General features: G+C 43.9%; 1 protein-coding gene across 1 annotated transcript in view; it reads left to right on the plus strand.

Moving 5' to 3' along the window:
- CFAP70 (cilia and flagella associated protein 70) overlaps positions 1-27583 on the plus strand; it is a 33716-nt gene extending 6133 nt beyond the window's left edge. Inside the window, 24 exon segments of the mRNA XM_081840166.1 lie at positions 12-188; positions 1720-1902; positions 2368-2462; positions 3704-3803; positions 4717-4863; positions 5520-5663; positions 6336-6416; positions 9888-9979; positions 10529-10589; positions 11893-12084; positions 12330-12461; positions 13009-13134; positions 14516-14649; positions 16242-16357; positions 17176-17364; positions 18618-18743; positions 18924-19028; positions 20041-20144; positions 21171-21323; positions 23279-23440; positions 23941-24030; positions 24148-24249; positions 24705-24752; positions 25503-27583. Coding sequence (XP_081696292.1) covers positions 12-188; positions 1720-1902; positions 2368-2462; positions 3704-3803; positions 4717-4863; positions 5520-5663; positions 6336-6416; positions 9888-9979; positions 10529-10589; positions 11893-12084; positions 12330-12461; positions 13009-13134; positions 14516-14649; positions 16242-16357; positions 17176-17364; positions 18618-18743; positions 18924-19028; positions 20041-20144; positions 21171-21323; positions 23279-23440; positions 23941-24030; positions 24148-24249; positions 24705-24752; positions 25503-25583 — 2940 coding nt within the window. The 3' untranslated portion in view covers positions 25584-27583.
- The last annotated feature ends 111 nt before the right edge of the window (positions 27584-27694 follow it).

The following is a 27694-nucleotide window of genomic DNA, read 5'->3' on the forward strand; positions in this document are numbered from 1 at the left end:
TGTTTTTGTAGTGCGTCATCAACGTAACAGTATCTGTTCAGGAGAGTCTGCTGTCCCCATGGCAGCTGTCCGAGGGCAATCTCCTTAGAGTGACCGTGGAAGGTGCTTATTCAGTCCCTGAAACGTTCCTGCCCACTGGACCCCCACAGAACTATATGATCGGCTTGCAAGTGCCTGCTGTTGGCGAGGTGAGTCCTGCTGAGATCCTGAACTCTTGTCTTTACTGTGCTCTTGCTCATGCTTCTCTTGCTGCAGTCACAGGGTGCTGTGATTGGGGTGACTAGTTAGTAATAGCCAATAAGACCTCTGGCAACAGCTGGAGCTTCCAGGAGGCTGGAGAAGAGAATTCAGCATCACTCCCCCACCCCCCAGTTCCCTTTTGCTGCTGTTAGTCTCCTTTCAGGAACAATGGGAGAGCCAGCTGTCAGTCTTCTAATCTGGTGAGAAGACAAATCCCCTCTGAACTGTATTTAAGCCTGGCTTCCGAGGTTTCTTAGAATAAGACCCGCACCATCACTAGAATTTTATTGCCTGTTAACTTTCTCTTTTTTGCTTTGTACATGAGTCTATATTAATTATTTTGTAATAATTGAATTCATTCTCTGTCTACTAAATCCTTTTTTTTTCTTCCTTTGTATTTATATAATGTTTTATAAACCTTTCTTTCCGCAATCTAAATCCTGCAATGTTGTGTATTTGATAATAAATGGATGTCCATTGTAAACTGCTTTGGGCACAGCTTACTGTGAAAAGGTGGCATATAAATGAAGTAAATCAATTAACTGAGGTAAAAACCAGAGCCTTCTTGCTCCAGTTGTAAGATACTAGACTTCTAATTAGTTAGTTACATAATTGATTCTATAATTAATTATGATAGTTTTGGGCATAGTGGATAGCAAGATGAAGAATGTAGATTTGGGTGGACACAGGACAGGAGCAGAGAATAGGATGGAAATCACTGTCTCCTTACATCCATATGCATGGTACACTTAATGCAGAGTGCAGTACACTTAACACATAGTACTGTACACTCCCTACCCCTCAGCGTCTGTTCCCTAAGATGGCTGCCTCACCCTGCCTAATGGTAGGGCCAGCCCTGTGAATTCAGATCCATACACCACATGATAGATGTGGAGGTGGCAAACCATCCCCTGCCTCTGCCCCTGGAATTGTTGTGTGGCCTTCAGCAAGTCACTGGCTCATTCCTTGAACAAGCCTCAGGTTTAATGGTCCCCTCTTTGGATTTGGAGGGCAAGTGCAAGTCATAGTTTGTCAGTATGGATGTGATGGTAGACTGTGGTATACTGTGAAGCAGGAACTCAGAGGGGAAATTGTAGCTTGTGAGGGATGAAGGATCAGGGAGGAGGAAGAATGTGAGCCTGAGGTTTGCTCATGTGATGCCAAATTGGGGTTTTGTGTTAGAAACACATTGAGCCACTGTTCACTGTTTTTCCACCTCCCTTGTAAAATTTGGAAAATAGTGGCCTGTCTCCTACGAGCAATTTTGGGGATGCCACAGTGGAAACTTAAAAGGCACTTTGCAAATTAAAAGACCTATATAAATCATTCTTAGTCCTCCCTTTTGTAACTATATTGGGGTGTTTATTAGGGTGTGTGTGTACCCCATTTGTATCCACGCCACTCTATACTATACTGTATATGTGTGTGTGTGTTACTTTGTTGATTACTTGAATCCTTTATCCTTTATGATCATTCCAGAAAGAATGCCCCTTCCTGTTCAAGAATGGAGTACTGAAGTTTGGTGGTGAGAAAGAACCACTACCCCGGCCCAAAAAGTGGCCGGTCACCAACATCTTAGCACCAGGGGGGCAGAATATCCCAGACTCCTTTATCGTTGGTGGTGCTTACGAGGAGGAGGATGGAGAGCTGAACACACTGGAGGTGACTTTGAAAGAAAGAGCTGGGACAGAATATAACCAGAGTAGCTATTTAGAATCATAAAAATGTGATAATTGCTGGGATAAGTCAGGCCAGTGCCTAGTTTTTCCTGAAACCTTGTCTTTTCGTACTGGAGAGCCAGCAGAGAATATAATAGCCAGAAATGAATGTGATGACTTACACTTCTAAGTCTAATGTGCAAAACAAGCGTAGGAAGCGTCAGAAGGATGGTGTCCGGAGGGAAGCATCTTCCAAGATATGTTTGCTTCCACTCATCAACTTCCACACTAGAATGTACTTTGCCCATTCTGTCCCATCCCCCCAAATTTGTTTCTAGTGCCACCATTGAAAATAAGCACTAATTTATATAGTGACTGAAATGAGGGTTTCCTGCTGCAGAATTTATCATTTTCTTTACATGATGATTTCTAGAGCTTCTAAATGGTTCTTTTCTTGTTTTCTTTTTAGGATAGAGATCTCAGGATCCAGGCAGAAACTGTTAAAAAACGGATTATGTGGGACTTGGAAAGGCGCTGCTACTTAGATCCTCTTGCTGTGATCTGGTGAGAAAACATAGGCCTTTCTCCATGGGCTCATAACTTACATAGAATGGCCCAAAGGAACTATATGAGGCCTACTGCAATATAGTGGCTAATAGCAAAGAACTGGCAATCTTGTGGGAGACAACTTCAGACACTATTGGGTGGCCAAGATCTGACTGGCCTTGACCTGTACAAAAGTTATTGTGACAGTTACTGAGATAAAGCTCTATATCAGTGCTAAGTAAGTGTTAAGGGAAGGGCCAGAGCTCAGTGGCAGAGCATCTTCTTTGCATGCAGAAGGTCCCTGGTTCAATACCCGAGCATCTCCAAGTAGAGCTGGGAGAGACTTCCTGCCTGAAACCTGCTGCCAATCAGCATAGACAAAACAGAACTGGAAGGACCAATGGTTTTACTCAGTAATAGGCAGCTTCCTACATACCTGTGTGCATCTATGGCTTGGTTTGCAGTGGTGTCTGTGGCACATCAGATTATTAGTAATAGTATCGTAACATTTATATATTGCCTTTGCTTCAAGGAATTCAAGGTATTAAGCATGGCCCCCTCACCCCATTTTATCTTCATAACAACCTTGTGGGGTACGTTAGGCAGAGAGAGAAAGTGACCAGCCCAAGGTCACCCACTGAACTTCTGGGAAGGGCTATGGGAATATAAACCTGGGTTTTCCCCATTCCTAGTCATAAATAGGCAACCGTACTGACTGCCAGTGACTGCAGGGGTGCAAACAACCCATGCATTCTGCAAAGCAAATAGGAATAACCATAATAGTGAGCAACTGACATGTTGCTTAAATTTCTGGTACTGAACAGAAAGCAGCTATTGCTGTGTGTCTGCTTCTCTGTGATGCAAACTCTCTACACCTGGCATTAGCAGTGAGAGTGGCAACAAAATTTAGAGCCAAACCAGAAGTGTCAGTCAGGACTCCATTACTTGGCTGTGACTGCTGGCTGACACGTATTTTCTGAGCAAAGATGTATGGTATAGCCACATTTTCAGGTGTATTCATACCATTGGTGGCCATTTTGTTCATTGATACAAAAGACTAATTGGTGTTTCATCTTCATTATATTCCATATTTTCCTCCCAACAGGCTTGTGAGGTAGATTAGGCTGACAGATGGTGACTTCAGGGGCAAGTGGGAATTTGAACCTCAGTCTCCCAAATCCTGGTCCAGCGCTCTAACCATTACATCACACTGGTCTAGAATAATTATTGTTTTCTGCCTGCCTTTCTCTATGCCACAGTTTTCGAAAGCGGATTGCAGATTGTCGGTACTGGCCTGTGGAGATGACCAGAGTGCCTGTGGTCACTTCCACCAAAACAAAAGGTGGAAAAGCAGACAAGGTAAAGTACCTGTTATACTTAAGCATGAAAGGTGAGAACAAGTGGATGCTTAAATGTTGCCTTGATTCATTTGCTAGAGGTATTATGCCTGGGGAAAATCTGCAGCTTAATGAAGAAGTTCTTCCAGAGGAGAGTCAGTCATGAACCAAGTGTGGACTTTGGTTGGCATTAATGCAGGCAGAATGTGTGCGTATTAGAGACCTGAATCACGTATATACATTATTATTATTTTATATTTTGCATTACCCAGAGAAACATAAAAAGGTTTCAAAGCAAAAGAAGAGCATTCGTATAATTAAAAGTGTTTAATCATACTGGTAGAGCCCTCAGGGATGCTACGAGTCATTGCCCTATCTCTTTTGTTGTTACTTGCCTGAATGTGTTCTTGAGACAAAAATGAGCTCTGATCAGTTGGTTTTTCTTTATTACCCATGCAAGAGGCTGATTGCCTTTTTGTTCCTTGTCTCAGGGAGGCTCAGCTGGAAGTTCCTTTCTTTGCCAGGACTTCATGCCATAGTGCTGCCTAAAACCTTTTCTTGAAAGCAAGGCCTTGTCCCACTTGCTTGGGCTTTCACCCAGCATACATTTGAGAGCACTTATACCCATCTGCCCCATGATTATCTCTGAGATCATTTTGATCACTTGCCTCCTGTTATGAACTCCCTTCCTTGCAGACTCTCCGAAGTCCAAACCTGAGCACCTTTCACAAGCCCTGTGAAGCTTGCATATTTCAGGATGACTTTCAGTGCTCAGAGCTGAGTCAGCAAATGATGGGGAAAGTTCTGGGAATTTGCTGAAATGTTCTTCTGTTTTGTTGCTGTGATTCTGTTCCCTCTTTGCTTTGCCTGCTTGCTGTGAGCTTTCAGGACTATAGATTGAGGTGATCTATAAATCTCTGTTTTTCAATTTCCAGGGAGGAGGAGGTGGTGGAGAAGAAGAGCAGATTTCCTTTCATGGTGTGGCTTACATCAACGCAGTGCCTTTGCTCTATCCTGGGGTGAAGCGGATCCGGGGTGCATTCCGGGTCTACCCTTACCTTGACAATGAGGTGTTTGAAAAGGTAAGAACCTGCACTAAGTGGCCTGCCTTTCACTTGATGCTCTTGCCATGGGTCTCAGCAAGTGAGGTGAGTCTCGCATGCCTGAACAGGAGAAAAGAGGAAAGGCTTTAGCCTATCCCAGATATATCTTGATGGAGCTAGGAATACCACGCTGAAGACAGATGTAATATTTCAAATATTTAAGGCACTAAGATTACAGAGTTGCAAACATCTAACCTATGTTAGAATATCTGGTCTAAAAAGGGAAGACAAGAGCCAACTGGTTGCCTGGGAGCAGTTACTACATGCCATAGGCAAACAGGTGAAGTGGCTGTTTATAAGCCTGTCATATTGAAAGAGGAATTGCAGTGAGTTCTTCACCCATGGTGTGAGACCAGCTTCTGCCAAGACACTAAGTCAGTCTTCAGTACTGTCAGTCTTCCTTTTGTTTTTTGAAAGCTCCTTGTCTATGTCCACATGTTAAGCCTTCCCATTATTTTTAAAAGGGAACATTTTCAAACAGTAGGCAAACTCTCTCAGGGACTGCAGAGGAGAGGAGAGGAGAGGAGAGGTACCTTGCCAGTGTTGTGTGCATTAGGTGATCAGGTAGATTGGGGGGCGGGGGGAGCTTGAACAAAATGCAGACAGTAGACCCCTTTCCTTCTCTCTTATTTCAGACGAAGTGTCTCTTCAGTCTTTTCCGTGACATCGGCCACCAGACAGCCCTGAATAAATTAGGGCTGCTCACCCCACATACCAAAGGTATCCTTGGGAAGACCACAAAGGAAGACAGGCCCGCTAAAGAGGTCGTAATGAGAAAGGTGAATGTGGAGAGAAAGTCCTGGTGAAATTCCTAATGCGTTTGAAAACAAAAAATTACTTGGCAAGGAGGGCAAACAGCAATGAGGGGATTGTGCTTTGCATAACAAGAGCTGGGGATCTTTGGCCCTCCAGATGAAGCGGAACTTTGCATCCGCTTCAGCAAGGATGTTCAGTGGCTAGGTACGATGGCAGCTGTTGTTCATCTGAAGAACCAAAGTTACCACCTGGAAGCCTCCTATATAACCACTGTAAATGCCACATCCCAAAATGACTGTGGAATCATGGATAATGAATGGGGAGAACACTCCATGTCTGTTCCTGAGGGTCAAGTCAAAGCACCACCAGGCCTGTAACAGCTGCAGTGTTTTCTTTGGGCTATGGTGGCCCATAGCAGAGTGCTTTGTGGTGGGCTGCTCAGCCAGTGGCAGTGGGCAGCAGCTGCAACGTTGAAGTTGAGACAGCTGGCTGGCTCTATCCACTATTTAGTTTTCTTACAATGCCTCAAGGAAATGCTTTGAGGTCCTTAGTATGGAAAGTGGGACTGCAGATAGGCTCTAGGTCACATGGCTACCATAGTTCTGGCCTTGGGGAACAGAAAGGCAGAAGCTGATTAGATAGAAGCTTCCCACGTAGCAGCTGTGCTAAATCTGATCATTGTTGTTTTTTACAAGGCATCTAATATTGTGAGAAGGGACACATCTGATACCACAATTGAAGCGGCAATATCTATATGCCAGAACATTGAAGGACAGGTAAATATATTCCTTAAGTGGATGACTGGGAAATTGTGGACTCGAATGTGTTTTAAAAGCTGGGACTCAGGTCTGTGTCATGTGAAATCCATGGATTAATAAGGGAGTGCCTCTTTATTACGGGTGTGTCTGTGACATGTAGTGGGTTTGCTGACATGTGATATCATGCTGTAGTTTGGCATTGCATGAACAAACCCTGTGCTCACACTTCTTCCCCCTTTCTCTTGTGTGCTCTGTTTTAATTAGTTACTTTGTTTTTCATAGAAACTGTAACTTGCCATGACTCCTGAACAATGGCTTGGGCAGGCCATTCAAATGAAGATTATAAACCACAAATTGATCTTTGTACTAGGTTTGGGCAAATCATGGTTTGCTGGTTGAGATGTAACTTGGAAATCATGATCTCTATGAAGTAGCTCATTAAAGTGAAGCATGTGAGGGGAGTGAGGCAGGGGAATGCACAAGTACAGGCCTCATTCATGCAACACTCTCACCATGGTTTGGTGTTAACATGTTAACCAAACCACATGAAGTGGGATTGAAGACTTAAGAGTGGAGTATATTTCTGTATATTTGGTTAGTAAGATAGTATATTACAGTGGTACCTCTGGTTACGTACTTAATTTGTTCTGGAGGTCCATTCTTAACCTGAAACCGTTCTTAACCTGAGGTACCAATTTAGCTAATGGGGCTTGCCACCACGCCGCCACCGCACAATTTCTGTTCTCATCCTGAGGTAAAGTTCTTAACCCAAGGTACTACTTCCGGGTTAGCAGAGTCTGTAACCTGAAGATTGTAACCCGAGGTGTTTGTAACCTGAGGTGTTTGTAACCCGAGGTACCACTGTAGTTTTCTTTTAATGCCATCTTGGGCTGTATGCTGATTGCAGTGTTAGAAACTGAGATAAGAAAGCCAGGAGCTAAAAGGCACCTTAAACCTAGGTTATGGGCACAACAAAAGAATGTCTAGGTGCACATTTTTTATAACAAGAATACAAAACTGAAAATGAATGAACTGCAGCTAAAATATTATGTTCATTTTCCACATGGCCTAGTCCTTCCCCTGCCCACACCCCTAATATTCTTGAGAGGGTCTCTTCTCCAGTCTTCAGAGAGTAGCTGGAAGTGGGAAGGCAGAAAAAGGTCCTCCTTTCCTTCCACTCTGCAGTTTTAGTTTGAAATCTTAGGCACAGTTCCGCGCCTAGAGCTCAGAAACTGCTTGTGCTAATGAAATTCCCTGTCACAAAATGCACCTAGAACAATGGGAGTTTCGAACATTGGCTGGTTGTGTCGTGCTCACTTCCCATCATACAAGGCCTGAATTTGCAGAACTTGATTGTTAGTCAGAAAGCTAATGATGTGCCACTCAAAAGCCTTTGTCAGTGGAGTTTATACAATAGTGTAGACAACAAGGGAGCTAATATTTCTTAATAAAAGGAACAAGCAAGATCCTGATATGGAAATATGTGTTCCTTCATCTACCAGAAAGGATTTTCTGAAAATATGGGCTGCCCTCCCATATTTCTTTCTGCCTCCCTTGTTTCTTAAAGTCTCTCCCCTGCTTGTTTAAACATTATTCTTTAGTTTTATTTATCAGTCTACCAATCTGTCAACCAATCAGTTTTCTCATTTCTTCCTCATTTGAAACAGGTGAAAGAATGAGGATCCAACAGTCTGAAATGGTGCCAGTCTGTCATAGCTTTCTTTATTATAAAATAGTAATTTCCTTTCTTATATATAAAATAATGAAATGATATATAGATGAAAGTTATCAGATGAAAAGTGGAACATCTATCTTGACTTCTAGTCCTAATTGCTTCCCTGTGTGTGAATATTAAATAAAACCATTTATATGGGGGCATATAAATTGAGCAAAATGTTGATGATGCAGCATAGATAAGGCAGATTTAGCAGATTTGATTGCCCCTAAAAAGAATTATTGGAAAGATGCAATTAAATATAATGGCATATATGTTATTCTGAGAGCAATTCCATTAAAATTCCATTATACTGTTTGGTAATATTAAGGATTGTGCTTCAGTGTCTGTTAGTAGGGATATATGCTTTTAGTGCTAAACATTATTGCTGCTTTTAAATTGGAACCCAAGACAATTCCAATTAATGACAGGCAGAGCAATCAATGAGGTGGTGCAAAGGGAGAATCTCTGGCAGAGACCAACACTTCCTAAGCCCCATCCACTTTTGCCAATTAGGGTTCAAGGTGTGTTTCGAGGCAGATGTTCCTTTTTTAATTTTCCCTATTCAGTTGGTTTTTAGTTATTATCATTGTTTAGATTATTTTATTTAGATTTAAGTCTCCCAAATGTCTTACAATACTGTTAAAAACATGAGTAAATAGATTAGCAAAAAACAGCAGTCGTGAGAAACGTGGGCAGCACGCTAATAATAATAATCCATTGACACTAATGGGAGGGGTATTGATGACCAGTTCCTGGTTGCTGTACTTTTTTGGACTTTCTGTGGGTGAGACAGGAATGAATCAAATGAATCTTGTGGTTCAAAGCATTTTCACAGGCAAAACTTTGGATGTATTCCAAAATGGACATTAATTGGTGTGATTGAACCACTAGAGAAGCACACTTACCCTATCATGTACAGTTTACTCTCAGCAGGTGAACTCCATATAAAACTGATTTGGCCATTTTACAGTAGAAGCTTCCTGTACACTGTGCTGGTTAGCGAGTGCCTGCAGTGTCACATTCCCACTCCCTCATGCCTGCCATCCCTGGAGCTGTTTTACCATTTTTCCTTGTGACAAATCAGCACTTTTCATGCAATGCTTGAAACTTTATTCTTAAAAGGTGGATAACTCACCTAAGGAACACGAGTGGTGCTGTGGGTAAAACCTCGGCGCCTAGGACTTGCCGATCGCATGGTCGGCGGTTCGAATCCCCGCGGAGGGGTGCGCTCCCGTTGTTCAGTCCCAGCGCCTGCCAACCTAGCAGTTCGAAAGCACTCCCGGGGGCAAGTAGATAAATAAGGACCACTTACCAGCGGAAAGGTAAACAGCATTCCGTGTGCTGTGCTGGCTCGCCAGATGCAGCTTGTCACGCTGGCCACGTAACCCAGAAGTGTCTGTGGACAGCGCTGGCTCCCGGCCTATAGAGTGAGATGAGTTCACAACCCTAGAGTCTGTCAAGACTGGCCCGGACGGGCAGGGGTACCTTTACCTTTTTAACTCACCTAAAGCTAGCAGGAAGGGCACAGCAGGTGTTGATCAAAATTAGAATCACTGGCAGATTCATCTGTTGAATGCAACGTGAAGGCACAGTTAATGTAAAGCCTATGGTGGCCAGAATGCTTGTTGCTATTAGGAATTCCCACCTCCACTTCCTCTTTTGCACTGGCCGGTATATGGTGTGAGAGAGATGCAAACTGTTTAATCTTCATCTATGAAAATGCTCTTAAGATCTTAAGACTGAGAAAGTGTCAACCTGCTTTGTCTTTTCAGCAATATATAGAAAGCGGGACGTATATTGTGATAGAGTTTGCGTTGGACAAACCTTTGGTGCCCAAGCGTTTGCCAGAGGAGCTCGCCAACCGGTGCGCATGGGCAGTGATCTGGGGAGGGAGGGATCTCAAGGAACACTTTCTATAAAATTTATCATGTATCCTAAAGTGCTCTGTAAATTCTCCTTCAGTGGAGTGGAGGAGGTTCTCCTGAAATGGGTTATTCCTTCCATTTGCTCCATGGGCAAGGCCAGGCCAGTTACTACAGATTTTTAATCTTCCATGGTGTCCTGTTCTGACCATGAGCTAGAGTGGAAAACATCTGAAGGTGGCACAGTCAGTTGGTTGGTAGCAAGAAAGGTCATGCTAGAGTTGTAGGACCTTGGACAGCTCCAGCAAATTGCATGCTTTTACAAAGGTCCTATTCACACTATCATTAGGGCTGGGGGAGAAATTAGATTCTGTTTGCATTTAAAGGCAAAATGACCCTAATGCATAGTTTTCGGTCTGGGTTTTAGTCTGGGATCTGACTTGCGGAACTCCTGGCTCATAGACTTAAGTGTTGGGATCTGGGTCTAGGGTCAACATTTGTGTATAGAATTGCAGCCTTGGAACCCACTGAATTTTGTCTTGCACATACAGGGTAAAGGAGATGATTCCTCCACGCCCTCAACTCCCTCGAAGGACTGCAGGAGCTAAGAAGGTATAGAGCAGAATAAGTGTACTCACCCAGCTTTCTGTACACTGCCTGGGGGAGTGGGGAATTGAAAATTCTGTGCTAGGAAAAGCTTAGTGCTGCAAACCGAATAGTTTGCACAAATGTGCATATTATCTCTTACTGTGTGTAATTTATTTTGCCCCACTTGACACAATTTATTCTGGTTTGCCTTGTTATGGGGACTTAAGCAGCACACAAAAGCTGCACCACCCCGCAACCACTAGAAATATTGTTCAGCCACCCTAGGGCTTCTGAAAGCTCAACAGGCATTGTCTTCTTATACATACTTCCAAGCATTTATGTGTTACCATGAGAGCTATAAACATGCCTTTAAAAGGGGAAAGGGGGAGGAAATAGAGAATTGCTGGAAATCCTCATTATTGCATTAAGCAGATATTTTGCTTCCCTATAGAATCACGACACATACACAGCCCTGAGAATTTGGTTAAGTGGTACACTATCAGAGTCTACATGCCACTTCCTTATGTGGTGAGTCTTTGGGCTGAAAGCTAACCTGTCTCCTGATTGGAGGTCTGTGATTCTGAAGGGATCCTACTCACCTTGCACACATTTGCCAAATAAAGTAAGAATAAAAGCCATGTACAGGGTTCCTGTTTTATCTTTGCAGCAGTCTTGTGAGGTAGGTTAAACTGAGACACAGGCCCAAGGTCATTCAGTGAAGTTCATGGCTGAGTGAGGATTTGAACTGACATCCGCTTGGTCCTCCTAGTATGACTCTGTCTGCCATGCTGTGCTACCTCTGGCATGGGATGACAATAAACACTATCTCTTGCTTTCAGCCATCACCCAGCTGTGCTGCCTGTGCCCCTAATCTAACACCCATGATGGGTTTTTCTGGTCTCAATTCTCTTTCAGTGCTTTGATGCTCCAGAACATACATCACAGCAGTTTTCCTTATCTGGGTATCTAAGCACAGACTTGCACTGCACCTTGCACTTTTTTGGGAGGGAAGTCTTTCAGAGACTTCACTGGTGATAAACTGGTATATTCAGTCAGAACGGTTCTTTCCAAGCAAGAGTTCAAATGAGTCACTCGTTGTCTCAGTCTTTTCTTAGGAACATAGGAAAATGCCTTATGCTGAGCCAGACAAGTGGTATTTCTAGCTCAGTATTATCTACTACACTGACTGGCAGTGTCTCTCCAGGGTTTCAGACTGGGGTCTCTCCCAGCCCTATCTGGTGGTGCCAGGGATTCAATCTGGGACCTTTTGCATGCAAGACAAATGTTCTCCCACTGAGCTTCTGCCTTTATTTCTCTGTCTTTTTAGGCAGTAGAAGATTACCACACTCAGGTCACCAGCATTGCTGAGGCCATTCTGGATGAGTATCACGAGCTGTTTGGCAGGCAGTTGGTTGAAGGGTATGCCATTGACAGCCACACCCTGGAGAACCAGAAATGCCAGCTCAACTATGAGCTCAACAGCTCTGGGAAATACTTTGCATTTAAGGAGCAAATCAAGGTATAAGCTCCATTTCAATTCATTTCTTTCGTACATGGTTGTTACATCAGTGAATTTCTTCATCGCTTTCTGTGATAAAATGATGCCTTACTGAATCCCCCTGCATTTTAAAAGCCACGTTTTCTTTAAATCTCATTTAGTCCAATAGGGGATTAAAACCTGTATTTTCTGGATTTCTGCCTCCCCACTCCCAAAAATGTGTTTGAGTCCTTTGGGGTCAACTGGAGGGTTTATGTTCCCTGCAGCATGCTGTGGTGAAAATTGTGCGAGAAAAGTACTTGAAAACAACTGCATTCGACAACTTGGACCAGCTCCAAGCTTTTCTGAGTGAGCTGTACGTGTACCTGGTGGATCAGATGCATGTTGCTCTGAATCAGGTAAGGCCAGCTTGGAAGAGAAAGGCACACCTTAAAAAGTGTCAAATCTACAAACCATTGTTTTATTCTTGGGACTGTTTGAGGACTTATCAAAGGTTGGAGTAAGAATCAGTGTTGGAAGCTGTTTCTGTTTTAATCAGGATTTTTGGACTGTCAACTACTAGTTTATGGCTTCTATACTGATTCTGGGGTAGCCCTTCCACTCCCTTCTGCCCCAACCAGCACAGTAGTACAGTCGTACCTTGGTTGTCAAATGCCTTGGTATTCGTACATTTTGGTTCCCAAACGCCACAAACCCAGAAGTGAGTGTTCCAGTTTGCAAACATTCTTTGGAACACAAACGTCTGACGCAGCTTCCACAGCTTCCAAATGAGAAATGAGTGTAGGAAGCTCCTGCAGCCCAGGTGGCCCTGTAACCCCATCACATATTATTTACGCACCAAGGGGCAACCTTCCAACCACCCCATTATTACTGAAAATCCCATTCAGGTGTAAGGCTCTGCCATTTGATCTGTAATAGTTGCATTATTCTCTTACCTTTGGGCAGGTGCTGTCCCAGCAGACCCCCAGCCCTCCTCCTCCCAGCTTTACCACCTCCGAGCAGCTCCGTCTTTTTGCCCGCGAAGCCCAGAACAACGGAGACTATAACTTGGCAGCGACTTACTACCAGGAGGTAACAGAACTGCTGCTCCTCTGCAAGCAGAACAGCTGCAGGAACAAAGAGTCTCTCTGGTGTTAAGGCAGAATTGGAGACGTTTAGAAAGGATGTTTTCATCATTTGCATTTTAGGATGTGTTAAAAATCCTAAGGGGCTGTGGGAGGGTGGTTGGGATTTTTTTTGGGGGGGGGTATCCATGTCTTTTGCAGCTAGAGGCAAGATATGAGAGAGGTGGGATTTGAACCAATACAGCCCATTTTCTTGGGGAAACATAAGGGGTGCATATTGTTCAATAAGGTTATAAGGCCAAAAACTGAGGTGGTAAAACAACTCCCAGGCTGTATGGCTTTGGACTGCAGGCAAAGGATTACATGAGTAAATGCTCCTCCATCTAAAACTGCCCACACATGGAAGGCAAGTATATAAGGGAGAAGTGTTCTATGCCAGCTTTCTCCCTGACATGCTAGATTTCTCTGTTCTGGGTCCCCGCCTCCTCTGATGGGAAACATTCAACCATGCATCCACCCCTGCTCACAGTTCACGCCACCTAAACTGCTCTTTCTTTGAACTAGGCCTCATTGACTGAGATCTTGAGTGTCAGAAAGAATATTTCCCAGATAAGATTGACTAGTAATGACCTTTGCTGTTGAGTGGGTGCATGACAGTGCCTGCTTCTCTAATAATGTGCGATTTGGCTTGTTTATATAATTGGCACTATTTTTTTATTTTTTTGCTTCTTTAGTACCATTTATTTTTGAAAGATTTCTATTCAGTCAAATGGTCTCCAAGCAACTTGCAAGAAATCTAAAACAATTCAAGAAACGCTGCTCATCCCTCACCAGTTGGATGGCTAAGAAATGTGGGGGGGGGTGAATGATGCTGAAGAGTTTTCCCCAGGCCTCTGCTGCTGTGGGAACTGGAAGAAATATTCCCCTGCCTCAGTCCTCTTTGCATGTACTGCCAAGCTAAATATCACAGTCTTGTGATTTGTGGCTCTTTAGCTCAGCAGTGGGGCTCTCTGCTCTGCTGCCTGGCGCCATATGCCATTAGCCTCTTTTCAGGCTGTGGCACATAGGGCTGCTGGGCAGCTGACTATGCTGGGCTAGATGGATCATCTTTGGTCTGATCCAGTATAAGGCAGCTCCAGTACACATATAGTTAGATGGACCAGAGAACCTCTGCAGGGGTTTTGTCCAGGTGCATAATGGCTCACAAACCCTGAGGCCGAATTAAAATCAAATAAGACTAATAGGATGTCTGTCAGCCTTCAGAATTTGGAGCATGATCAGGTGACTCATCAGAAGGATGGAGCCCCATTTCTAATGTGCAGTTTTTATCCATTCAAAACCCTGGAACATCCGGGAGTCAACTTACGCAATGGTGTTTCCATCCCCAGAGATTGTCTCGTGACCGCCAGGATATCCAGAGTTGGTTGGATTATGGCACTTTCTGCCTGCTGACTGAAAACAATCTCAAAGCCCAGGAGTGCTTCCGCGAGGCTGTTAGCCTGGACCCCAATCACCTACCCAGGTAGTACTTGGTATCAGGAGGCAGGCAGGGAGGGGAGATGTGCGGCCTTGTTCAGATAATTCTCATGGGGCAAGAAAGGCTTTGTGTAGCTGAGGAATACTGAGGGCATTTCTCCCCTCCAGCTAAAAATAGTACAGTAGGTGCAACACTTGGAGGCTGAGCTGTAACCTGTCCTGATCCCACACCTTTTTTTAAAAGGGAAATAAAAAAATAGAATGGCTGGGCACATGGGCTTCTGTGCATATATATGTCACTGGTGCTCATGCTGCTGCTCTCCTGCTCACAGCTGTTGCAAGCATCAGCACCTTTGAAGGTGACCCGGAAACTACAACTAATCCAGAATGCGGCAGCTAGACTGATGGCTGGGAGCAGCCACCAAGACTACATGAAAGACCTACATTGGCTCCCAGTATGTTTCTGAGCACAATTCAAAGTGTTGGTGCTGACCTTTAAAGCCATAAGCCGCCTCGTTCCAGTATACCTGAAGGAGCGTCTCCACCCCCATCGTTCTGCCCGGACACTGAGGTCCATCGCCGAGGGCCTTCTGGTGGTTCCCTCACTGCAAGAAGCCAAGTTACAGGGAACCAGGCAGAGGGCCTTCTCAGTAGTGGCACCCGCCCTGTGGAATGCCCTCCCACCAGATGTCAAAGAGAAAAACAACTACCAGACTTTTAGAAGATATCTGAAGGCAGCCCTGCTTAGGGAAGCTTCTTATGTTTGACGGACTATTGTCTTTTAATATTTTGTTGGAGTAGCTGGGGAAACCTAGCCAGATGGGTGGGGTATAAATTAATAACAACAACAATAATAATAATAATAACAACAATAATAATAATTAATAATAAATCATGTGCATGTCCTGTTGCAAGAGTATTTTTGTCAGCCTCCAAGGTGGATAACTGTTGTTAGTTGTTTGATTTCTTAGCTCCCTACCCCTTCACCATAAGGTTCCAGAGCAGGTTCCATCTGTTTAAAATTCAATATTAAAAACAGCTTAAAACAAATTACAGTTACAGGCATAGTTTGGGTTCTTAAAATAGACATCTCAGGTGTCAGAGGCCAGGGGAAAGAGATGCATCTTCAGCATATTATGAAAACTAAATAATGAAGATGTTGGGTGTAGCTGTGCACCCTAGTATTCTGCAACCTAGTAGCTGCTACAGAGAATGTCTTCTGTGAGGGGAACCTCTCCAACAAAAAAACCTTCTGAAGCCAGTGGAATTATCACAAAGGGCCCCCTGGGTGATATTAACACCCTGGGAGGTTTGTAGGGAAGTAGGGGGTCTTTCAGATATTAGGTTGAACTTGGGTCCCATGGAAATCAGTGGGGTAAGTTAGTCATGATTTAAAGTGCAATGATGGTAGACATTGGGCGGTAGGCAACTAAGTTTTACTCAGAGTAGAGTCATTGAAATTAATGTGCATGGCTAAGTTAGGCTCATAATTTCAACGGGTCTAGTCTGAGTCACACTTAGTTGCCTTCCATCCTTACTGTAGTGGGAACGCTCATAGGCTACACAGTGCAGTGGGCTCTTGCTTGCTTGCTTTTTGCAAGTGGGCAGCTGCTTCAGTCTTTGGTTTTGTCTGCCCAGCATACTGCTCTGTGGCATCATGGCTGTGATGCTGGAGAACTACGAAGATGCTGAGGTCTTCTTTGAGGACGCCACCTGCTTGGAACCCTCCAGCATTCTGGCCTGGACCATCTTAGGTAGGTCAGCTGGATTTGCTGGGGTGGTCTTGTTCATGCTCTTTATCATGGTATTCTCTTCATCGGTACTGGGCACACCTCTGACATCGTAGGATTCCCTCAGCAACTTTAAGGCTCGGGTACGTTTGTTCACAGGCAGGTGTCAGTTTTATTCCATTTTATTTCACCATCCGCTCTCTCGCCTGTTTCCAACCCAGCACATCTCAGCTGCACTGCCTTGGCTGCAGAGTCTGGGCATCTCTTCCATGGGTTGTATTCAAGTAACATATACACTGTGCAAGCATGGAATCTTGCACCTGCTGTAGAATGATTTGAGAATCCCAGAGTGGGGGAACAAACTTCTAGCCCTTATGAAGACGAACAGTATTTATTTCTCTTCTTTGGAAGGTATTTCTCTTTTCTTCCAAAGAAGTGGTTTAACAATAACAACACCAGCACAGTGGGCTGTTGCCAACTTAAGTCCTACTCAAGAGTAAACCCATTTACACTAATGAACCTAAGTTGGTCATTCTATTAACTTCAGTGGATCTACTCTAAGTAGGAGTAGTCCCCCCCCCCTTTAGTATGTTTTCATTAAAATATTTTCCATAAGTAACGAGACTACATTGCAGTGTCTGTTTTCAAATCGTAGAGTCTTTCATGCAGGTCAATTACCCTCCCCCCCCCCTTTACTCCCTGATGGAAAGGAGGGTGAATTTTATTGCCTTCTTCCTGCACGACCCATTAAGGTGCCTGGCCAGCTGGGGGCACTGCAGGTTGAGAGGCTCCCTCCCACCTCCCAGCAGTGATGCAGCTCTATTTGCTTGCCTTTCCCACAGGGCTATTCTATGATATCCAGGAGAATGACATTAGGGTGGAGATGGCATTTCAGAAGGCTTTCAAACTCCAGAAGGCTTCTCTCCAGAAGGAGCGACCTCCACCTGAGGTTGGAGATGCAGCAGTACGAAAGGTCTCCATGTCTCCTTCAGCGGTGGAAGTTCTTTCTGTTTCAGCGGAGGAGGAGCTGCGTAAGCTGAGACTCTGCCTGCAGGGAATTTGTAAACCATGGGGTCTTGGAAAAGGCGCAGCATGTTCACAGCAGGTCAAAAATATTCATGTTCACAACAGACAGAATATATGGTGCCAACAGGGACATCATCTGTGTCTCTGGGATTAGAACTCTCTTTATCCCAAAACATTTCCTCTCATCTTTCTGAAAATTTATTTTTATGACTACAGGCAAACCCAGTTTGCATGAGGATTGCGGTCTGGGAGGTCATTGTGTGTGTCCATTAAATAGCATGCAATTGAAACACCCTGTTCTGCCCCATCCTGCCTCTGCTCCAGCTCTGCCCTGCCCCCTTTCTGCCCTTTTAGTGACATCTTTTATGACATTTCCAGGTCACTTCTGAGTTTGGCACTGTGCGAGTGTGTGTGTTTCTGCACATACTGGTCATGCCTATAATCTCTCTCACCCTTCCTGGACTCCTTTGCCCTTTCTGAAGTGTTGGTTTTGCTTCTTGATCTTACTAGTGTTGGGGTGGGGAACCTGACAGGCCAAATCCTTAATTCACCTGCACCCAGGGGTGGGGCTTCAACAGGGGGTGGTCCCATCCATCTGTCAGTCACCTGATGTCATAACAACACCAGGTGATTGACAACTGTCAAAAGTTTAAAGGAGAAATCTGCAGTGGGGAAATACTCTGTTTGGAGGAAGTGGTTTGAATCCCCAGCGCAGCCAGCATGATGGGACTTGTAGGCCACAGACTCCTGTTTCCTGGCTTAAGCATTTGCTTTGCACTCCTTCCCAGGCATCATGGGGCTTGTAGTGTCAAGAAGCTGCGAGGGGCATCAGATGTCAAGGAAATAAGCAACTACCCTACTTTTAAAAGCATCTGAAGGCAGCCCTGTTTAGGGAAGTTTTTAATGTTTGATGCTGTATTGTGTTTTTGATATTTGATTGGGAACCACCCAGAATGGCTGGGGACACCCAGCCAGATGGGCAGGGTATAAATAAATTATTATTATTATTATTATTATTATTATTATTATTATTATTATTAAAATAACAGCAAGGCTGAGCTCCTCAGTAACTCTAGCTAACCCAGTAAGTTCATAGAGAACTCCCAACCAATCGGCTTCTGCAGGCAGGACATGGGATCAGGGGGTGTGGGTGTGTAAGCTCATTCCTCCTGTACTGAGACTTGCTATCCAGTTAGAAATATGCAAAGATAGTTTTGTTCCTCTTTGACTTTTCTCATTTTTCTGGATTTCCCCTTAGCATCTGTTGAAGTTTCAGACATCCCAGAGCCGCCCACAACCATCCATCGGGCAGAAGAGGAGAAACCTAAGATTGCCAGAAAGATGTCCCTGGCTCCCAGTAGATTGAGGCTGGCGCCTCCGAAAGGTTTGGGGCCACAACCTTGGGCTTGGAGAGGGTGTGACTGTTCCTTGAAGAAATAGAATGAGCTACAACATCAGTCTTGTTGTATAAATGGGCAAAGCTGAATGTCAGTGATCTGAGAGGCAGATCAAGATAGGCTTGTTCTCGTTTTGATTTTTCTCATTTTTCATGATTCCCCTTTAGCTGATGAAGAATCCTTTCACCGCCTGCAAGAAGAGGAAGGCGCGCCTAAGATATCCAGGAGGATGTCGATGGCTCCCAGTAGAATGAAGCTGCCTTCTCTGAAAGGTTAGTGGCCACAAGCTTAGGATTCGAGGCAAATGATGATTACGACTAGGAAGCAAGAGAATGAGCTGCAGCAGAACCACTCTTGCTGCACAAATGAGCAAAACAACACCAGCAATCTAAGGGGCACAGCTGCCAAAATCAAAAGGATGTGCTTGGGCAGTCATAGCAGGGTCTGGATTGCATAGGATGACGTGTCCAATGGACTACTAGCCTGCATTTGAACAGAGTTTCTGCTCAGGGGTGAGTGAAGTCAAACAAAGCAGACCTGCAGACCTGGATGGACTGATTTCCATTGCTGGCTACAGGCGAACAGATGAACTGCAGCAATTTCCCCTTTCATTGGCATTTTCCTATGTGCTGTGCTTATTTTGCATTTCCTCAACTTGCTCTCTTAACATAGGCTTTTGGCTTGGCTTAGGCTTCACGCCTGGGTTGTGGATAGACACTGCTGCTGCTGGTGGTGTGGGGACCAGGCACACTTTGCAAAGTGGAAGTTTGCTGAAAACTTTAAATGAAAAATGAAGATGTGTATATACTGCATTTATTTAATAAATTGAGTACAGTATGATTGCAACTTATGCATGTTTAACATGTACAATTTCAACTTTACACAGGAGAAGGCTAGCCAGCTTAAATTGCACAAATTAAATGCACAGAAAGCAGAGAGCTTAAAAGCTCTTTTTGCACAGGGTTTCCTCTTGCTAGATCTCTGGGGAATTTGGGTGGTCCCATGAGATCTCACGAGAGCATCTCAGAGTCTTCATGAGAGCATCCATGAGCCCGGTAAGGAAGACAGAGAGCTTCAATGCTCTCTGCCTTGCTGGGGCAAGGCCAGCTCAGTGCAGGACTCTGGAAAGGTAAGGATGCTTATGTAGGGGCAGTTCCAAGGGGATGGCTTGAATATATGCATTCTTGTATATACATGCCATCCCTGGAATAGAACCCTGTACTAAAGAAAGGCATCTAAGGTTTGTTTGTTGTTAAATTCCTTGAATTCCCTGCTTCATTTCAGAACCCAAGGTTGTCTTTGAAACAGAGCCTCCCCCTCCCCCACAGCCCACCACCACCATCTTCATGGAGACGATTAACTTTTTGATGGACGTCAATGCCTTCCAGGTGAATGTGGAACTAACAGGGCAGGGGGTGGGCAGGGGGTGGGGTGGAGGCAACTGCAAAGTAGAGCTGCTCCCTTTCCATGGGGAATCAACTAGTGCTTCATGTTTCATCTAGTGGATTAATCAAATGAGACTCCACTGATTAATCATCAAAAAACAGACAGGGAGGGCAAGTTTTAATCGACAGGAATATACTGTATTTTTCGCCCCATAGGACGAACCGCCCCATAGGACGCACCTAGTTGTTTTGGGGGGGAAAATAAAGAAAAAAAATTCATTCCCCCCCCCCCAGGCGTGGGGCTGGCGCGGGGGAAGCCCGAGCTTCCCCCGACCCCAGCCCCGAGAACAGCTTGCTATCTGCAAGCCTAGGGAGCCTGGCAGGAAGTCGCCCCGGTCTCCCCAGGCTTGCGGAGAGCTGCGCGAAGCCCGAGCGCTCTTCAGCGTACCCCAGGCTTTGGAATGCAGGCAGCTCTGCGCAGCCCTCGGGAGCCCGGCGCAAAGTCACTCTCCAGGCTTCAGAGAAAGCCTGCATTCACCCCATAGGACGTACACACATTTCCCCTTCATTTTTGGAGGGGAAAAAGTGCGTCCTATAGGGCGAAAAATACGGTAAGTTGAGGGAGCACGTGTTTTACTTCTTTTCCGCTTTTTGATGATATTTTGGTTGTGCGTTCATGAGGGGAGTGAAAAATGAAACCTTCAAGGTGGCTTTTCCTTCCAACCATAGGCACCAACTCTGTGGGTTCTCTGGGTACACACTATACATTTAAAGCTCTTCCTTTCCCTTAAAGAATTCTGGAAACTATAGTTTACGCCTCACAGAGTTACGAGCTTGACTCCAGGTAAGCTAAATTTGGAAGCCAGAGGCCACAGCTGGAATGTGGAGCAGGACTGTGTGGAACTGATAGGTAGGAGAGCAAGAGACAGCAAATTTAACTGTGAATGAAGGCTAGCGGCATCTGGTTGAGCAGGTCAGGAGGTCTTCGTGGCTGCATAACAAACCCTGGGGCTGGCTTTTCCTTCTCAGTTTGTTCACAGGGCATTGGCACATGAGCTGCTCTGCCCTCAAGGAGGCCCCAGCTGTGACTACTACCTGGTGCTGGCCCAGACATACATGCTCAAGAAGGAATACAGCAAGACAGAAGAATGCCTGGAAATGGCCGTCCAGATTGATTACCTGGCAAGTATCTCTTTTTAGCACCCTTTCGTTCCGCTTACCCAGCATCAACAAGACTGGCACCTCCCAAAGAGCCGCGCCCGAACATCACGTCAGTGATGCCAGATATTTGTATTTGATTCCACTGTTTACAAAAAAGGGGCAGCAATTGTGTGAGATTTTATATGTACACACACACACACACACACACACACATCTCCATAGACCTCCCCAAACTGGGAATAATATGTCATGTATCTGACAAAGTTGACTCTATTCCACCAAAGTTTATGTTATACTTAACAGTTTATGCTGTAACTTTTAAGGGGGGCTGAAGACTCTTAGTTGTTTTTACTGCAGCCAACTAACACAGCTGCCCTTTCTGCAACATCAAAAGATAAGAAGAGCCTGGCTGCTGGATCAGGCCAATGGCCCATTGAGTTCAGCATCCTGTTCTCACAGTGGCCAACCAGATTCTACTGTGATACAAGGTGTGCTCCTTCTTCAAGGCTGTGGGGCATTTGCTGCTAGCCTACTGATCTGAGACAGCAGCACACTGGAGTGATGAGCAGCAGCAGCAGAGGCCTCGGCAAGCGGGTTGTTGCCTCTGTGCAGGACAGAGAATCCCTGTGTAAAAGTTTCCTACAGAAAGCATTGAAAAGCATTGAAAAGCTCAGAATGTCTGAGGCCCAGGGTGGGAGTCCCCAGGCAGCTGGGAGACAGACGCATGGCATTATTGGCACGACAGCGTAAGTCTGGCAGACCCCTGGTGGGGCCCTCCAGCCAGCTTAGCCCTTCAAAGCCTGGGGCAAGTGTACCCAGCTGCTTCACTCTGCACAGACCTGACCACATCCTTTGTTTCTGAGATGTTTTTTAACCACTGCCCTAGTCAGACTCATTCTTCTGAACCCTCCCACCCCCACCCTCCTTCTTCCTTTCTTTTTTTTTTAAAAAAATTATTTGTTTGGTTTTTCAGATTAAAATTTTACAATCATATATCAAACATAAATCATAAAAAGAAGATTCCTTTCTGCTTCCTTGGGATTTCGACACCTAGAATTCCTAAAAGGAAGGCTTCAGTTTTTTTAGCAAAGGTTATTTTAAACATTTTTTTTCCAACTCATTATATCTCTTTTCCCAAAATCCCCTTACTACCTTACATTTCCACCACATATGATAAAAGGTGCCTTCTTTTTCCTTACATTTCCAGCATACATTTGAGCTTGTTTTATACATTTTCGCCAATTTGCTAGGAGTTAAATACCATCAATACATCATTTTCATATAATTTTCTTTCAACGTATAACATGCTGTGAACTTTAAATCCCAATTCCATAACTTCTCCCATTCTGCCAGTTGTATATTATACCCAAAGTCTCTCGCCCAGTGTATCATTACTGATTTGACCTGTTTGTCTTTTGTATACCATTCTAATATTAATTTATACATTTTCGAAAGTAATTTTGTTTTATTCTCTAGCAGCTCTTTTTCAAATTTAGGGATTTCAGTACAAAAACCATTCTTTTTGTCTACCTTAAATATATTATTTAATTGATAGTAACCAGTCAATTAGTAATTCTCTTATATCTTCAAACCTAGTTCTTTGCACATTGCCCAACCATTTCTCATATTCAGTTTTTTTTAAGGATATCGCTTCTAATGGGGAGAGCCACCAAGGTGTTTTTTGCTCTATTAAATTTTTATATTTTTCCCATACTTCATAAACCGATTTTCTTACAACATGATTCAAGAAAGCTCTATGTACTTTAACCTTGCCATACCTCAAATATGCATGCCAACCATAGCTGTCAACATTTCCCGTTTTTTAAGGGACATTCTCTTATTCCGAATAGGATTCCTTACAAGAAAAGGGAAAAGTTGACAGCTATGATGCCAACCACTTATTGCATGGAACCACTTGTGCATGGAACCACTTATTCCATTTCCTGCCACCATTTTTATTTTATTTTTTTGTGCAGAATCCAGAGGTTTGGGCTCAGAAAGGGCATCTCTGCTACCTGACTGGGGACTTTGGCGAGGCAAAGGCCTGCTATGAGCGGACCATCAGTTTTGTGACTGATGCAAAGGATATGCATTTTGTCTACCTGCGGTTAGGATCCATCTACTTAGAGAGGAAGGAGGTGAGGAGGCAGAAAATGGGGAGTTCAGCAGGACACAGAAGAGCTGGGTGGGCTGGCAGTCTTGCATGAAATCTGAGGGGAACCTCTCCTACTCAGACTGGGGAGGCCTGTTGCCTTCAAGCCCTGGAGGGCCACTGGACTAGTTGAATCTGCTGCCCTTTAATGTGCTTGTTTTACATTCTGGAATTTTAAAGGCTATTGTTTTCTGCTGGGCAAGGTTTTTACAATTATGTTAAGTGCTCGTTTCAGATTGTATTGGTTGATTTTATCTTGTTTTAGTAGTCCTTTTTTGTTTTTCTATTTGTTTTGATATTCCTTTTTATGTCACCAACGGTTACTGAGCAGCTAATAAATATAATAAAAAACCACAATGTCCTTTGTGAGTAGTTCTCTTTGAAATGGTGGCTAGAGAAGGCTTCTGTCAAGAACAAAACAAAGAGAGTATTGTGTCAATTGTCATAGCATGGAGAGTAATTTGCCAACCTCTGTTCCTCTGACAGTATGACAAGGCAAAGGACATCTACCTGCTGGCCAGTAAGAAATCACCTTCCTGTCTCACATGGTTGGGAGTAGGAATTGCCTGCTATAGGGTAAGAGACTGATGCTCTTTAATCCGGCTGCAGTGCGCTCCCACTGCTGATGCTGGAAGCCAAGTGCACAGCACATGGTCTTACGTTTTTAATCAGTCTACTTCTCCCTCTCTAAAGCTCAAAGAGATGGTGGAGGCAGAAGATGCCCTCTCCGAGGCCAATGCCCTCAACAACAACAATGCTGAAGTGTGGGCGTATCTGGCGCTTGTCTGCATGCAGGTGAACTCTCAAGGGCCTTTTAACCCACAAAAGGCATATCTGCTTTTCTTTACAGCAGTGTGAGTATGTTAGGTGGAGGGTTTCAAGGACGCTCTCAATGGAAGCAGGTACTCAACCATTCTGATGCCCAAGCTTAACATGGTTCATCTGTGTATCTTTTTTGGGGGGGTGGAATCCTCAAATATTTAACTGGTAAATCAATGGGTCCAATGATGCTATTTATCAAAACAGAAATGTGGAAAGAAATTTGGTGTCAACCCCCCCCCCATCATTTCCCTTTTGTTTGCCTCTATCCTCAAGTTGACAACTAACAAGTACTTCATTGGGGAGTGGTGTTTCTCTGCTGTCCATTCTTTTTCTTAACCCATAATTAAACCCTTTACGATTTCTTGCAACTGCAATATTGTGTTGTAAAAGATCAGCTTACTATGGACTGCTTTCTTCTTCTTCTTCAGGGTGGAAGGCAGCTGGAGGCAGAACAATCCTACAAATATGCTGTCAAGGTTTGTCACCCTTTTCTCTCTTTCATGATTGTTAGATTTGTGGAAAGGTGTTACACTTTGGTTCAGAAGCAACCAGCAGGTGTGACTAGCAAGTCACACATTCTTTAAGCCAGGATTAATTTAGTCATCATTTTTCTATATATATTTATTTTTAAAAGCATATCCCTCCTTTCTATTTCTTGAAAAAATGCAAGGAGGCCAAGACCAAGAAGAATGATGAAGCAGTAACAAAACCATTACAGTACAAATAAATGAAGGTGACACAAACATGAGTATTAAGTAAAATCAAGTGGAAAAACCTTTTGGGCATGAGCACTAACTCACATAGTACTCTCTGTGACCAAAGTGCTTTTCTGTACACTGGTTGTATTTTAAAGTCAATGCAAAAAAGGCTGTTCAATGTCCGTGTGTAGACGTTATGCTATATTTATATTGTATATCAAGCATCATTGCAGGTTCTGAATGTTCCCATGATGAAAAGTGAGACACACTGAAAATGGCATTGAATTAAATGTGGCATTTCTCAATCAGTTGCTGTTGCATGCTGCTATCTCACCAACCTGATATGATCTATCACATCAGATGCCAGCTTTTGGCAGGCCGACAGTGAAAGTATTTCTGGTTGTCTTGTGTGGCCTTGAAGTAGGGATTAACTGGCCCAGCCTTCCTCCTTGAACCAAAGCATACATGACAGATCTTTAAATAGGCACTTGATTTAGCCTTGTCTCATCCCTTCTCTTTCCATTGCAGCTGGAGCTGGCCAACGAGGAACTGCTCCAGGAGATCCATCAGGTGCAGTTAGACGTTGGCTTTGGCGATCCGTCTTTCTGAACTCTTCCAATTTATGGACACTGCGACTGTTTTGAGCAGGGGGTGAACAAAGAGTTGGGTGTTACGCAGTAGGAAGATATGCCAGATTTCTATCACTTGGGCAGACTAATCCACAATGCACTGACATTTTTTGTATAAAGCAGAGATAGAGAACTCTGTGGCCCCCTCCCTTGATGTTGCTGGGATTCCAACTCCCATCAACCCCATCTAGCATAACCAACAGTTAGGGATTGATGGGAACTGGAGTCCAGCAAAATCTGGAGGTTCACCCTTGGTATGAGAAACCTGGAGTTTTCAGGTGACAGCTTTCTAAGCATCTGGGAGCAAAGTGGGATATCTTCAGAAATGCAGGTATCTTCTTCCTTGGGACAACCCCATGCACATGGCAAGAAGTCATGCCATCGTTGTCAGCCACGTGAACCAGTAAGGAACTAGAAGTGCTGTCTGGCTTGCAGGAACAGAAGTGCCAAAGCAGCAGGCCTACTCCGACAAATTAGTGGCCTCCAGATATCAGTGTAACATGGGTGTTTACGTGGCCCCACAAGCGTTGGTGCAGCAAAGAGGGAGGGGGAGATGTGTTTTAGATCACCTACATTGTTACAACTGCACATTCTGTTCAGGAGCTCCTACATCTCACAGCTGAAGCAAAAGAACACAGAGGAGATTGGGTGTGATGCAGTATTTTGTACCCATGGCTTCTGAAACAATGTCCATGGGTGCAAGCACACATACAGATTTGGATTGGACTGGATTGGCTCAGCCACACAAATTGGAGTGGCTAAAGTGGAGGCTAAATGCTTGGAGACTTGCAGTTCACAAGATTGTCTAGGGATAAGTGGTGCAAATGATCCCTTTTTTCTTTTTCTTTTACAATAGCGTCATTGTATTTTATGCTTTGTATTTTTGTATTTTTACTTTTTGTTGACATGTTGGTGGGTTGCGTTTGTTTTGTGAATTGCATTGGGTGCTAATTAAGAAGGTCAAGCAGTCAAAAGCTGCAGAGAAATTATTTTACACACAGAGGGAGACACCAAAAGCAGCCGCTTAGCTTTAGGCAACAAAAATGTCATTTTGATTACATTCCCAGGCTGTAATCCTTTGCATGCTTTCCTGTATGCCCCATTGAATCCCATGGGACTTACTCCCAAGAAAGCACACACAGGATTGGCTTGCTCATGCTACTGTTAATGTGACGTGCATTTTATGATTAATGCCTATGACACTCTAATTGTTTCACTTTTATTTTGTAAATTGCCTTAAATGCAAAGTTAGAAGGGTATACACTATATAGATATAAATATTTTTCTGTGTGTGTTGTTTTTTTTAAATGCATATCTTGTTCTCATACCTGCATCTTTGTGTCAGGAAAAGCAAGTGAAACAGAATTCAACAATGGTCACACAGATTCTCACGCATCTGCTTCGCTTCTAGGCATGCTTTTATCAGAAAAGACACTTGTGTGGGAGTTGGGGTTTTTTGTGACCTAAGTTGTTCGGTTTGGATCCCCCAAAGTCATATGCATCAATCTTGAGTTTCTCTATATGATTATATGATTTATTTTGATGTTTTGTTTGTTAAGACTCTTCAGGTGACATGTGGTTAGTTCGGGAAGGGCACAGTTGGCAGAAAAATTCTCTCTTACATCAGTTCTTTGAGCTCTTGTGTAATTTCTTTTCTGAGGCTTTTGGACTCCTTCCCCAACAGATTGTGCCCTTTTCATTTTCTCTATAACTATCAGCCCTATCAAAGTCTATGTGTGAGTTCTGAAGTTTAAGCTGGGTTCTTTCTGGGTCCTTGTCCATCCTAGGAAATTGTGTACAAATGGAATAGGATTGCAATTGTGTTGCAGATGTATCAACCAGAAGAATTGGACATTTTTTCATCTGACTTTGGAAATTTCCCAAGGAAAGGCAAAAGAAGCGTACAGTTTGAAAATAACTACTGAAGCTAGCTCATTTTTGTTTTAAAATAAATATATTTATATTTATTAATTTACAAAATATGTGAGCTATTTATCTTTTTTATAAAAAAATGCCTGTAACAACACACAGCTGTTAAAAATCTACATGGAGTTGGGATTTAAAATTTACAGCTTGTTATACCCTGAAAGA

This window comes from Podarcis erhardii (genome assembly GCF_964252035.2).
Source record: "Podarcis erhardii genome assembly, chromosome: 14".
Classification (NCBI taxonomy): domain Eukaryota; kingdom Metazoa; phylum Chordata; class Lepidosauria; order Squamata; family Lacertidae; genus Podarcis; species Podarcis erhardii.